This window comes from Leptonychotes weddellii, chromosome 11, assembly GCF_054177405.1.
Source record: "Leptonychotes weddellii isolate Sample4059 chromosome 11, ASM5417740v2, whole genome shotgun sequence".
In the NCBI taxonomy this organism is placed as follows: Eukaryota; Metazoa; Chordata; class Mammalia; order Carnivora; family Phocidae; genus Leptonychotes; species Leptonychotes weddellii.
The window spans coordinates 3630652-3644126 of NC_138379.1; the positions used below are offsets into that span (position 1 = coordinate 3630652).

General features: G+C 61.7%; 1 protein-coding gene across 12 annotated transcripts in view; it reads right to left on the reverse strand.

Annotated features, from left to right (window-relative positions):
* Positions 1-3: 3 nt before the first annotated feature.
* Positions 4-13475, reverse strand: part of TPCN2 (two pore segment channel 2) — a 27958-nt gene continuing 14486 nt past the window's right edge. For 3 of the 12 annotated variants that reach the window (XM_081797625.1, XM_081797624.1, XM_081797626.1), the window contains 16 exons: positions 12772-12836; positions 12217-12317; positions 11516-11597; positions 11207-11293; positions 10280-10399; positions 10071-10130; positions 8284-8412; positions 7455-7504; positions 6005-6104; positions 4307-4378; positions 2930-3003; positions 2355-2436; positions 2183-2265; positions 1670-1751; positions 1227-1321; positions 4-669 (listed from right to left, as the gene is read on the reverse strand). In XM_081797625.1, coding sequence (XP_081653751.1) covers positions 591-669; positions 1227-1321; positions 1670-1751; positions 2183-2265; positions 2355-2436; positions 2930-3003; positions 4307-4378; positions 6005-6104; positions 7455-7504; positions 8284-8412; positions 10071-10130; positions 10280-10399; positions 11207-11293; positions 11516-11597; positions 12217-12317; positions 12772-12836 — 1361 coding nt within the window. In that variant the 3' untranslated portion in view covers positions 4-590. Of the gene's footprint in view, positions 670-1225; positions 1322-1669; positions 1752-2182; positions 2266-2354; positions 2437-2929; positions 3004-3530; positions 3749-4306; positions 4379-4590; positions 5331-6004; positions 6148-7454; positions 7505-8283; positions 8413-10070; positions 10131-10279; positions 10400-11206; positions 11294-11515; positions 11598-12216; positions 12318-12771; positions 12837-13475 lie in introns of those variants that run through there. The other 9 variants (XR_014138440.1, XR_014138443.1, XR_014138441.1 and 6 more) reach the window with 9 other exon arrangements.

The window sequence follows — 13475 nt, forward strand, 5'->3', positions numbered from 1 at the left end:
GACTTCAGGATAAAAATCATTGCCATTCTGACCCATAAAGAAATACACGCAATCACACGCACACAAGCCATAAAATAATAGAACAGTTAAAATCCTCCTCCTGTAAAATCACCAGGATCCCACACTTAATGCCCTGGAAAGCTGCCGCTTGGCCTGTGCAGGCCCCAGGTGGGCCTCTGGCCCCTGAAGGCCGCCAGCAGTGAAGGCACCATGGAAATCACAGGGCCCGAAAGGCAGGCCGCGGCTTCCTGCTTCTCCGGCGGTCTTGCAGGTCCCCGTGGAGCCGCGCTCTTCCAGTTCAGAGGCCTCCCCGAAGCAGCTTAGAGAGAGAGTGGTGTGGCCCAGATGCCACGGAGAGCACAGGGCCCCCCGCTGCAAAGAAAAGCTGGTGGTAGTCAGTGGTTCGGCTCAGCGGCGACCCAGGGCCCGCGCTCTCTGCCCCAGCCTCAGGCAGCTGCAGTAGGTCCGTCTGTCCGTCTGTCCATCCGTCCAGGGGGACGTCACTCCTTCCGGGCTGCAGCCGCCTCCTCCCACAACGGTCGTGGGTGCCGAGGCCACACGGGACGGGGCACCTGGGCGTCACCTGGGCGTCACCTGCACAGAGGCAGGTGCGGGTGATGGCTCAGCTTCTCCATCAGCTCCTCCTCCGCCGGCTCCTCCAGGACGTCCCTGTGGAATCAGGGAGAAGATGTGCAGGGAGCTCCGGGAGCGCGTGCAGCCTTGCTCCCCACTTAGGAATCACCAGACACGTGTACAAGTGAGCGCGGGGACTCAGGTCCATCTCTGGGATGTGTGCACGGCGTTCTTAAAAGCCCGGGGGGGGAGGGGCGCCCCTCCACACTGGCCGGTGGGGCGGGGCAGAGAGGGACTGGGACCACACAGCGCACGGAGGGGAGGGGCGGCTGCTGCTCTCTGGGCCACCACCACTGTCCTGCACCAGCAGAGCAAGGGCTTTCAAAGTCACCGCGGCAAAGCGGGGGCCGCTGCCTCCCTCCACCAACAGAATCCCCGGGAGACTAACGGAACCTGAGACCACGGTCTTAAACATGCCCATCGGGCGGCAGGACAGCGCTCACAGCCCGGGGGCAGGAAGCCCAGACCCTGATCCCGGCTCAGAGCTGGTGGGAGGGAGTGTCGCTGTCACAGAGGACGCCCACCCGCCCCTCCCCGCCTCACCCACCCTTCCTCCTCCCCCCAGAGCAGAAGCCCCTTCCTCGTCCACATACCTAAACAAGAGCTCTACCCTCCCCTGATAGGTGGTGTCCGAGTCCCCAGCAAGGGACTGCAGGTGACTGCAGCGGTCCCACTTATGAAGAAAATTCTGGCAAGCAGGAGGAGAAAGCGTGGCCAGCGGGTGTGAGCCCCACATGAACCAGCCTTTTTCCCTCCGGTGTCGGCAAGGCAACCCACAGCAGGGAGCTGAGCCCCTCCCGGACGCTGGGATCCAGGGCCCTGCAAGGCCGCCGGCTCCCGCAGGAGCCAGATGCCTGATGGGCCTCCCCCAGCCCCGCCCAGGGGCTGAGAACCCCCACAGGTCAAATGTCAAGGGCATTCTAAGAGGCTCCCAGCAGCCAGGGCCAGCAGCACTAAGCCGGAACCCAGCACGGCCGGTCCAGGTCCTCCGCAAGTTAGACACCACCGAGGCAGCCCAGGCAGGGGTCTCGGATACCTCCAGAATCAGAGCCAGAAACAGGTTGACCCAGATGACAGACGACACCAGCCACCACGACACGAAGTAGATCTTCGACCACCTGTGGAGGCAGGAAGGCCAGCCGTGGCCCGTCGTGAGCAGTGCGAGATGGGACACCACGATGACGCACGCAGCAGGAGTGTTCCGCGAGTCCACCCAGCAACTCTGTGACCCCCACTCCCGTTTTCGAGGCGACCCGACCAAGGCGTTCAGAAGTGGTCAGTGAGTGGCCAAGGTAGCACAGCAGTGAGAGGTGCAGTGGGATTCGAACCCAGGACCGTCCGCTCTCCAAGCTCCAGGCTCTCCTTCCCTCAGCCTGCCTCCAGGGCTCCCAGCACCGGGGAATCCTCCAGAAGCCACACTCCCAGCAATCCCCAGAAGGGGTAAACCCAGAGTCACGGCAAGGGTGCAGGACGTGTGCTCGCACGGCCGTCTGGGCTCACACTGCACCGTGAGGGGGGCACGGGGGACCAGCCCGCCGGGGTCACTCACGGGCCCGAGTAGCGCCGATAGGCATCCAGGAGCACCTGCCAGTTGTTCACCACCATCACGTTCCACAGAGTGATGAGGGCGGCCTGCGGGGCGGCAGACACAGGGTCCAGCAGGGCCGGGGGAGGGCGACGGGCGGGCGGGGGCCCCGAGGAGCAGGGGGTGCGGGGCTCACCGCAAAGTCATCGAAGTTGTTGGCCCAGTATTCCAGCTGCTCGAAGCTTCCGCAGGTTGCCGAGCTGTTGTCAGGGGCCAGGCTGAGGGGACATGGCGAGCTGGGTCAGGAGTGGGGACCGGGGCGTGGACACCGGGACGCCCCAGCACTGCCTCAGGCCCCTGCACCGCTGGACCCCTCTGGGCCCCGAGAAGTCAGAGGAAGAAAGAAGGGCCCCCGATCTCCGGAGGTGCTATGAGAGCAGCCAGGAGCCAAGAGCTCCAGACACACACGGGCAACGGAGCTTCCAGACTGCGGGACCCAGATCTGGCTCTGGGCACCCACCACCAGCGTTGTGGCCAGGCCTGACGGTCCCAAACGGGGTGCGGGGGGGGGCTGCGGCGCTGAGGAGGCTTCAGAAACACTCTCGGTACAGACTCTAGGTGAGGGCATCTGGCAGGGCGGGGAGGGAGGGGAGACAAAGGAGGGACTAGGAGCCCCCCGCCCCGGGGAGCCCGCCCCCCACCACCACCCAGCCTCACACTCCTCCGCACCCCCCGAGGCACTCCCTTTGGCACGTTCAGGCCCCACCTCACCTGCCGTTTCCAGGAGCCACGATGACACCGCGGAACAGGTTGATGCCCACGATGGCGAAGATATAGTAGACCACCTGGGGAGGCGGGGCCGGGCCTGCTCAGCGCCACTGGCAGACGGACCCACAGAGCGGCACATTGCCAGCCCTCGACGCTGCCCCCAGCCATGGGCACTGCTGGCCTCCCGCAGGGAACACTGGGGCTTCTCCTCCCGAGTACCGCATCCTGGCGGCCAACCTGCCCCGGAGGGAAGGAGGAGAGCCACCACCACCAGGGGAGCCAGAGAGAAGCTGGGAGCCAAGGGGAAAGACCCGGCGGGGGCCAAGGAAGCGAAGCTACTGGCCCCTTCTCCAGGACAGGGGTAGCATGAAGAGAGGTGAGAAGGACCCCTACTGGCGGTCCCAGGGGAAGGGGGTCCCAGGGGAGGGGGTCCCAGGGGAGGGGCAGGTAGGAACTGACCCGGCTTCTCCAGGAGGTGACGTGCAAGGAGCACCACCCAGCAGTCTCATGCCGCAGACAGAAGAGGCTACGTGGCCCTCCACCTGTCCCCCCCTCTCCCCAACACGCCAGGGGGAAAAGGAAGGGGCACAGGCCCCGGGCTAACCCAGTCCCTTCTGGGCCTCCGTTTCCTCTGCAGGGCTTCACGCCTAGAGCAGCACCAGGGTTCCCCTGGGCTGGGCGACGGGGCAGAGCCAACAGCACCTCAACGGCAAGGCTGAGTCTGGGGCTGGGGGATGCCATGATTCTCTCTCGGCCCACACGGCTGGGAGTTCCTGAGGATCCCTCTGCACAAGGAGGGCTGACCAAAACTCCATCTGGGGTCTACGTGGGTTTCCGAGATCCCTTTTTAAAATCAGTGTCTCAGGATGCCTGGGTGGCTCAGTTGGTTAAGTGTCCGCCTTTGGCTCAGGTCATGATCTCGGGGTCCTGGGATCAAGCCCCGCATCGGGCTCCCTGCTGCTCAGTGGGGAGCCTGCTTCTCCCCCTCCCTCTGTCTCCCAGCTCGTGCTGTTGCTCTTACTCTCTATCTCAAATAAATAAATAAATAATCTTTAAATAAATAAAATAAGATCAGGGTATCAGCATGGCCCGAGATCCAAAATATGTGAAGGAATAAAAAGTGACCGACGGACCTCTGGCACGGAAAGGGAGAGTGGTCGGGCAGCGCTTCCCGCAGACCAGCCCCGGGGTCCGCGCCCGGGAATGGCAGGGGGCGCGCTGGCCTCCGGGGCCTACACAGCCCGACAGCCGCCCCTAACACAGGACCCTCCTTCCTCCAGAGCAGCCAGCCAGCCTCGGGCTCAGACTCCCCGGAACCCACAGCCAGCTCCACTCGCGTGCCCGCCCCCCCGACGGCCAGGGCCCACCGGCCAGACTCACCACCAGGATCCCGCCGAAAGCCCGCATGTTTCTGATCAGGTCCAGGATGGTACTGGCCACCACGGCCATTAGCTGAGGACAGGAAGAAAGCAGGGCCCTATTCTTCCTGGTCCCACTGAGGTCACACCACCCTGCCCACTGCCCCGACCCGGACCTGGAAAGGCTCGACAGGACGGTGGAGCTACCAACGCACACACCCATATGCGCACGCCACGTGCACTCACACACACACGTAGACGCACACCGTGTACACTCACGTACACCACACACGCAGGCGCCTCCACCCACCCAGATGCAGACGTGGCCGATTCCAAGTCCCGTCAGTGAAGCACCGCGGGCAGGAGCTCCGATCTCACTGCCCAGCGCCCAGTAAGGCTGGGTTAGCTCCCCTCGGGTCTGGAGGCTCCGAAGCAGCGCAGACCTGAGGCACCCGGCTCAGCCCTAGTGATCAGGTCTGAGAAAGGGGCTCAGACGCCCACCCAGGCACCCCAGCTAGAGGGCTGCTCCCCGACGTGCGAACCTGAGCCCCAGAGAAGAGCTCTCCGATTAGCCCGTTTACCCCACCGGAGACGTCAGCTCGGAACCCTGGGCGCCAACAGACAGAAACCACCGTGCACGCGTGTGCACACAGCACGTGTGGGGGGTAGTCCACGTGTAGTTACGTGTCGTGTGTACACGTGTGAGGCTGTGCATGTGGTTCACGCGTGTGTGTTCGGTGTATGCGTGTGACTTGAGTCTGTGTGACTGTGTGCCCCCGGTGTGTGATCACGTACGTGTGGTTACACGTGCATACGATCGCGGGAACGTGATTAGGCGTGCGTGTTTCTGTGTGGTTACGTGTGATCACATGCCTGCCCCCCGGGCCCGCAGGCGACCTCCCGATGGGCAAGTCCGCTAGCTAACAGGGAATCCGCCGGACGGCGCAGGGGCGCAGCTTGGTAGAAAGCACAGACGAGCACAGGGGAAGGACCTGGCCACGCAGAGAGGGCTCTGATGTCCTTGGTTTCCTCCCTCCTGGAGAGTTCTTAGGAAAATGGACAGGAAAAGCGAACTCTACCTCTGTGCTGGGTGAGCGCTGGGCCTAAATGCCCTGCTCCCCTGGCTCCCCTCCCCTAAGGCTGGTGTCACTCCCTGTGGGTACATGAAGAGAAAATGAGGCCTGTAGATGGTCACAAGCCACCAGGCCTGGGAGTCCTGCGGACTGGTGCCCCAGCCAACCATATGCCCCACTCCTGTACTGGGGGGCCTGGGGTGAGTGCCTTGGTCAATCGTGCCTTTGCCCCTCATTACTAGAAGCCACCAAGGGCCTACACCAATGGCCTTTTGGAAACCTCAGGAGACCTGGGAACATGCTGGTTCCAAGGGCTCGGGCCCCTGACCCTCACAAACGCCAATGGTCCCAAAGAGCACAGAGCTACCCCTGCAGCTGGCCAAGGTGGCCCACCCCTGTCCACCTGCACTGGCCCTCCCTCTCCTCGTCCGTAAAAGCAGGGCTGGGCTGCTCTCAAGCTCCCAACTGCCCTCCAGCATCACCCAGCTGCAGTGCAGGGCTGGGGACACAGCCCAAGGGGACCGAGGTGGCCAGAGGGACAGTCCTGGTCTCAGTTCCTCCCTGCCCAGGTTCGGCCACTCTCTAGAGCAATGAGGCAGTGGGAGCGGGATGGAGGGAGGACAGCCGGGGGTCAGACGCCCACGCACCTTCATGCTGGGGATGATGCGCAGGAACCGGAACACGATGAGCATGTTCACCAGTCGGGCCATGTCCCACAGCGACAGCAGGCCCAGCATCTCTGGCTTCCTGGAGAGACACACGGGAGACAGGTTGGCAGAGCCTCGAGATGCTGGCAACAAGAAGATAAGGAGATGGCGTGTTCAGACCAGATGCAGAGAGCAAGTGGGGGGAGGGCAGGGAGGGGGCGTCGTCACGGGTACAGGACAGAGCATGGACGGCCACACCTGCCAGCCCAGGACAGCACTGGCTATCATACCCCTCATCTTACACAGGACACCACTCAGGTTCCAGACGCTGGAACACCCAGCTCAGGTCCCAGCAGTAGAAGAGACCTGGTCCCCGAGCCAGTCCCCCGTCCCCTGACCCCTAACCACGATCCTATTTCACCCCTGTCTCTGGTCTCAGCTCCTATGCCTATCACCTGACCCTGGCTCCTGACCCCATCCCCTGTCCTATGATCCCATCCTGTATCCCGGCCCCTCTTGGTGTCCCTCGGGGGCTTACTCCGCTCTCGTTTCTACTTCAGTTGAAACTCACTCTCATGTACAATGCTCCCCTGTGATTCTCAGACAGAAGTGCGCGGTGGGTCTTCAGTGTACTTTAGAAACAAGGGAAGCTGGGCCTGCAGCCGCCAGGCCCCGACACACCACCAAGGACAGCACCAGCCCGACCTGTCTGCCCCACACCTTCCTGGCTGGCTCTGGGGCAGCTGACCCCAAAGCAAGTCTTTCAGCCCCACTCCCCGCCTCCAGCACCTTCCAGCTGCACCATTAGGACAGAAGCAGTCCACAGAGACTCCAGACACCAGGGCGGCCAAGATGCCCAGGGCCAGCACGCGCACTGGCTGGCAGCTGTGTTCTGGGCAACGCGACCTGACAGCCACGACGAGCCACACTTCGAGGCGCTCCGGGACCCCCTGCCCAGATATCTATACTGCTCTACGGCCAGAAGCGGGGGTGGGGGAGCTCCAACAGCAGCCCCGGCCCCTGCCATCTTACAGGGCGGTAAACCGACCCCCGGAGCGGGAGGTGACAAGCCAACGTCACACGGCTTCTTCCAGCCCTATTCCAGTGCTCAAGGGGCACCCCAGCCCTGAGCAGGGCGTCTCCACTCCCCAGGACACCGGCGGCCGTGTGCCCCATCCTGGTCCGGTGCTGAGCCCGCTGCCCTCTAGAGGCTTGTCCCAACTCTGGGAACACTATCGTTCTGACGGCAAGTTAGGACATGGTCCCCAAGAGCGAGGAGAGGGGTCTGCTCCCACGGTCCTCAGCCGGCCATGCTCCGAGCCGCCTGCTCTCCTAACACTCGGGCGCTTCACCCTGGAGCCGAGCAGCCCGAGCAGGCGGGCCACCCACCCCTGGGGCCTAGTGGGGCGCTGGCTGCTGTAGCCTCCCTCGGCTCTCTGCAGTCACATACCAGCCTGGGTGTGGGAATCGGTACACAGCCAGAGTTGAGATCTCCAAAACCTTTAATTACAAAAGAAGAGAAGATCGCTACAGCAACGCTAATCTAGGCGGCTTTCAAACGAATTCTAAAGCTCGTGTGTAACACGCTCCCCCCCAAAAGGGGGTTTGGGGGAGAAGTCAGAGCTCCGTCCTTGTCCCTAGGGGTTGGTTCCAAACGTGGGGCTTCCTGCGTCTGAGAAAGACGCTGAGGTCTTGGGAACCAGCGGCCCGCACGTATGGGGGGCGGGGACACCTGCAAGGCTGGCGGAGGCCCGGGTCAAGGACAGACCGAAGGCCCTTCTCTCAGACTGTCTTTGCTCCTGTCCCAAGGGGCCCACAGCTCCTCGCAAACACGAATACACAGTGCACCAGTGTGGCTGTCGTGACCCACACCACGCGTGACCCTCCACTCCCACGGGTTCTGGGGAAAGGGTGCCCGAGACCCCCCTGCCCTCCCCCCACCCGCGGCAAGGTCCCACTGTCCCGAGGTCTGTGGCCGGCGCTGGTTAGCCAGCGAGGATTGCGGCCTCCTTCCGGGCCCCCTCAGGGGCGGGAGGGGCAGCCTGCCCCCACGACGCTCCGATGCAGTGGAAACCCTGCCTCCTATCGGCCCCCATTGGCCGCCCACCAAGCAGCTCATGCGGGGGAAAGCCAGCCCTTGGTCACTGGAGGCAGGAGCCCAAATTCCCGGGCCCTCTGCTCCCGAGGGACAGCCTGAGATGGAACACGGCGCAGAGCCAGACGCAGAGAGCACACCGCCCACCCGGAGAGACCAGCGGCCCGGGCGTCTCAGACTTTACCAGCAGGACGATGGTGAGGAGCGCATCAAACACGTTGCTGGAGTAGGCCAGGTACCCCGGCAGGCCCAGGGCGAACACCTTCAGCAGCAGCTCCAGCAGGTAGTACAGGATGAAGACACAGTTGAGAATCTAAGAGAGGAAAACACGTACCAGCGTCCAGCCCCACATCACCCGCCCTCCCCTCGTCTGCCCCTCGGGGCTCTCGGGACTGCTCTTCCCGTGCCCCCTCCCCTCACACATGGGGCGTCTCCAGCACCCCACCTTCCTGCTCCATACCCTCCCCTCAGGTGACCGGGTACCCCACGCTGGCTTTGGGGATAACCAGCACAGCGGCACCCCAGCCCACACTCACCTAGCCCTCCATCTCCCGACCCCACATCCCTTCTGGGCCTGCAGGGCCTGGGTCACCGGCCCCTGTTCTGCCACAGCTCTCCCTCCCCGTGGCTGCCGCCCAAGCCCACGCCCCCAGCTCTCTGTCCCGACCCCTCCAGTCCATTCTCCATGGGAACATCGGGCCAACCTCTAACAACACACGTGGGCAGTGGCCTCCCCGGTGGGCACGCCTGGCTCTCAGCAGCATCCTCCCAGCCCCTGGGGGGTGTCGGAGGAGGTCTCAGAACTGAAGGTCACCACAGGCTACTGGGTCACTGTCTTTTTTGAAGCCAGTCAGTCAAATACAGAGGGGCTCTCCCCTTAATGGGGGTCTCACAGCACCCTCCCCCCGGCGTGCACAGGGCCACGGGAGGGGCACGTGGGGTCAGATGACCGCTGCAGTCACCCCACCTCAGTGTCCAGTCTAAATTCCACATTCTTGGTCAGTGCTGCCTCATTCACACACGTGAAGAGGTCGCCCTTAAGGCAGGAAGAACATTTCAGACCCTGCATCATGAGCAATTACCAAGGGGCAGAAAAGGATGGGACTCTGCAAGAACCCCAAAACCCCCACGAGGCATTCAGGTGACCAGAAGTCTCTCACAGACCATCACGCCGACCCTCATGCTTAACAACTACTGTTAAAAAAGATAAAATATAGCTCAACTGTATCCAACTTGACTTCACCAGGAATAAAAACCAGCCGCATCTACAGTGCGTTACTCACGAGGAGGAGACTGAAGCTTTCTGGTGTCATCCGGGAAAAAAGTACAACGGAAATAAGAAAACTGAGAATAGGACTTTTCTTGAAGAATAACACAAAGGAATTTCAAGCATCAGGTCAGGAAAACCATTTTTTCCATTTTGATGCTACAATAAAACTACTCTACGTTTAATATGCACGACATACTGTGTTTTAAATCAGACAAGTCAAGCTTTTTCCTATGTAATTAGAGAACATTTATTCACTTTCATCCATTTTAATATTGTTCACAAGATCTTTCATTAAAATAAACTTTAAAATACCTGCTTTGTTAGAGTTCCAGCATTGAGTAATGTGGAAGTATTGCTACTACTTGCTTAAAATCCAAGGTGAAAAAATTGTTTTTAAATTCCTAAGGAGTTCAACAAGACCTTGTAATGTTAAGAAGGGAGTTCACAGTTCCAGAAAGGGCTGAGAACCGGCTGAGAAGCAGCCAGGAAGGGAAAGCTCCAAGCCCAGGGCCACACAAGCCCGGAAGATGCCAACAGCCCCACCTGCACCACACCAGCCTTCCCCGGGCCGGCACCCTGTCCTCTGGGGGCACCCCATGATGCGAGGAGCAGCTCTGCACCAGAAGGGCCCCAGGGAGGGGGAGGCTGTGCCCTCTCGCTCCCGCTGCCTCCCGGGTCACCCGCGCGGCCCCAGAGCTCACCCCTAGGACGAAGTCATCACGGTCCTCGGGCAGCACGTCTGCGTCTACCACCAGGAACACCTGCAGAGCCAGAGCGCAAGGCAGCTCGCCAGCCCGGCCCAGTGCCCGGGTGCCAAGGCCATGGTCGGGGAGCTGGGAGGAGGGGAGGGGGCCAGGGGGCGGGCAATGAGGCGCCTCCCACGTCCACATGAGGGCAAGTCCGCACTCACAGAAATGGACAGGAGGTTCCCAAGGGCGATGAGGTTCCCCAGGTAGTCAAAGTAGCGGTGGCTGAAAAAGAACTGGGCACGCTGCAGGAAGGGAGACAGGTACTCGGGCCGTGGTGGGGGCTGGGGAGGGAACACACGCAGGCTCAAAAACCTGAGCCTGCAGGAGGCCGTGTTGGGAGCCCACCAGTGCCCGGACCCCCTTATTTTGGGATTCAACTTTTTCCTACCTCTTCTCTTATCCCAGTCTGTCCAGCCTAACAAAATAATCCCAAACATGGAAATAGTCGCACACACTAAGATGTTCATCACGGTCATCTTTTAACATCAAAGAGAGCTAGAGAGAACGTAAATGGCCACGGACTACTCAGGTAAACCGCGATGGAATATGAGGCGGCCATCTGAATATATGCAAAGTGTTTACCACAAAACAAAGAGCGTTCTGTGAAAAAATATGTGAGAGTTACGCACTAATAACTGAAAGCTTAACACAGAACAGGGCTCTTTGTTGACACAGTGCTGAGCTGGATGCCAAGGCCCATCTGGTGGCTTTACAAATCGGTGTCAAGGACAAAATACAAAGGCTTTGGACAAACTCAGGGCCCTCCTGGGGAAGGACACATGGAAGTAGGTAAGAGTGTGTCGGAAATAGATAAGAAGCTGTCGTGGAGACAGGGAAAACCCTTTGGAAAGTTCCTCTGGGTCAGACTTGGCCCAGGCCAATCCCTGTGGTCTGTGAATTTCACAAGGTTGACAAAACCGCCCCAGCTTCCAAGAGCCAAGCCATCTCTGTCCCCATTTACCATCCTAGGGGCCGGAATCCCTAGGAAGGCGAGTCCTGGCACTGATCATTAAGAGTCACCCGGGTGATCAATGCCGACAGGTACTGTAACGTTCCCAGCTCACCCCAGGTGGCCTGGCCCCAGTTACCTCTTTAATCACCCTTTTGTCAAACTCATTGAAGAGTTTCTGAAACTCATCAGCTGATAACAGGTCACCACTGTAGGAATGCACCTTCTGCAAAGGAGGGAAACACAGGTCAGCCGGGGTCAGCTGGGCCGAGGGGAGGAAGGGCCCAGGACAGGAGGGTGCACCGTCCCCAGCCCCACCCGGCCTCGGCCAGCCCTGGCTGATCTGAAATGACACCCCTGCTGAAAAGGGGCTGGTGCCGAGGTGACCTCCAGGCGGAGCCCAGAAGCACAGGTTGGGGAGGGCAAGGGGAAGAGGGGACCCTAATACCTCCATGATGGCCTGTTTGTGGGAGCTGTCCAGCTGGACTTTCTGAAGCACCTGCAGGAAGTCCTGGGGCTTCACCCCGACTCTGGAGAAAAGACACCCACACCCCAGTGAGCCCAACTAGCTCAGCGTGCCGGGGCGCCCACACCTCTGGCCGGAGCTGTGCCGCATGGGGTGAGTGGCTCTGGGCAATGACAAGGGCCTCTGTGCAGGAGCCAGCCGCAACGCTTCAGTCATCCCGTCACGTAAAATCCCCAGACACTACTGTCCCGCCTTCAAGAGGAGCATGCCGGCACTCAGAAGTGGCGCGCAGTACGACAGAGATAGACAGGGTGGCTCACGAGCCGTCCGCGTGGGCACCTTCCACAGACACCATCTCCAGACCAGGCCCCCCTGGTTCCCGCACCCAAGCTCAGTGGTGCGGGAAGGGCGCAGGCCGGGGGAGAGGGCCAAAGCCACTCGGCCCTCACCAGCCCATGGTCTGCAGGGGTCATGAGGACAAAGGAGTCAACTCAGAGCACGACGGAACCCTGCAGCACCAGGGACGTGGCGTCCTCGTGATTCCGAGGCAGCGCTAAAATCAGGCGCCAGCCCGCAGGGAGCTCGGCGGAGCGCAGTCGCTGCTCAGGAAACACTCTATGGAGCATCTGAGGGGTTCCCTCCCCCCTCAGGGAGAAGGGGGTCCCGGGAGCCCTGGCACTCACTCTTGAGGGTGGGCTTCTCCCTCTGCTATCATGGAGGAGAGGACCTCATAGGCGGCCCGGGCTCCCAGCCGCCTCCGGAACAGGAAGGTCTGGAAAGACTTCTGCAAGGAAAACGGCTCTGAGTGCTGGGGTTGGGCCTCTCCGGGCCGCGCATCCCCCCACCTCGGGCCCAGTGCCTCTGGGGGGCAGCCTGCCCACCCGCAGCTGGGGAGCAGCCCTCACTCTGCACGGCCCATGGAATTCGCTGTGTGTTTCTGCTCTGCACATCTGGGGTCCCCCGTTCTCCCACACGGTGGGCTCGGGGCCACCTGCCCTGGAGCCGCGACCTCATGGCCTCCCTCTAGAGGACATGAACCCGGGGGACTGTGGCGACAGCGCCGCCTGGGGAGGGAGGATGTGGCGCAGGAGGGAGCCAGAGGGCAGTGCAGAGACCACGGGAGACCACCACCCCCGCCCCGGCCACCCCCCACTGCTGCGGCCACCCGGCCGGTCGTGCCCCGCTTGGCCTTCAGGGGCCGCTCCTCACAGACGGGCAGAAATGGCAGACTGGCTCACCATCAGGTAGCCCCGGAACTGATTGTAGATGATAGCCGTCAGCAGGTTCATCAGAAACAAGCTTCCTTCGAGTGGAGAAAGCCAGAGTCAGTGGGGACCACCACAGACAGGGGGCAGTCTGGAAGGAGAAAGCAGCATCGGGGGCCCAGGGCGGGGAGCGGCACCCAGGGGCCCAGAGGGCCAACACAGGCACAGCAAATCCACAGGTGCTGGTGAGAAGGGCCCGGACGATCTCAGAGCAGGGAGAGCCCGTCGTTCCTGCCAGGTGCCTGGGGCACGCCGGTCAACACGCAGGCCCCCCCGTCCTCATCTAATGAATATGCTGCCACCGGGCCTGCCCAGCCATGGGCACTGAGCACGGAGGCCTTCGGTGGTCAGAGACTGCAAACCACGAGGTGGGGCCACACTGAGAAGTCACAAGATCAGAGAGCACATGAGGTCACGGGGTCGGGAGGGCACACTGAAGCAAAGTCAGGAGGGAGAGCATACTGAGATAAAGTCACGGGGTCGGGGAGGACACGCCGGGGTGAAGTCCCGGGGTCGGGGAGGACACGCGGAGGTGAAGTCACGGGGTCGGGGAGGACACGCCGAGGTGAAGTCACGGGGTCGGGGAGGACAGATGGAGGTGAGGTCACGGGGTCGGGGAGGACACGCCGAGGTGAAGTCACGGGGTCGGGGAGGACACGCGGAGGTGAAGTCACGGG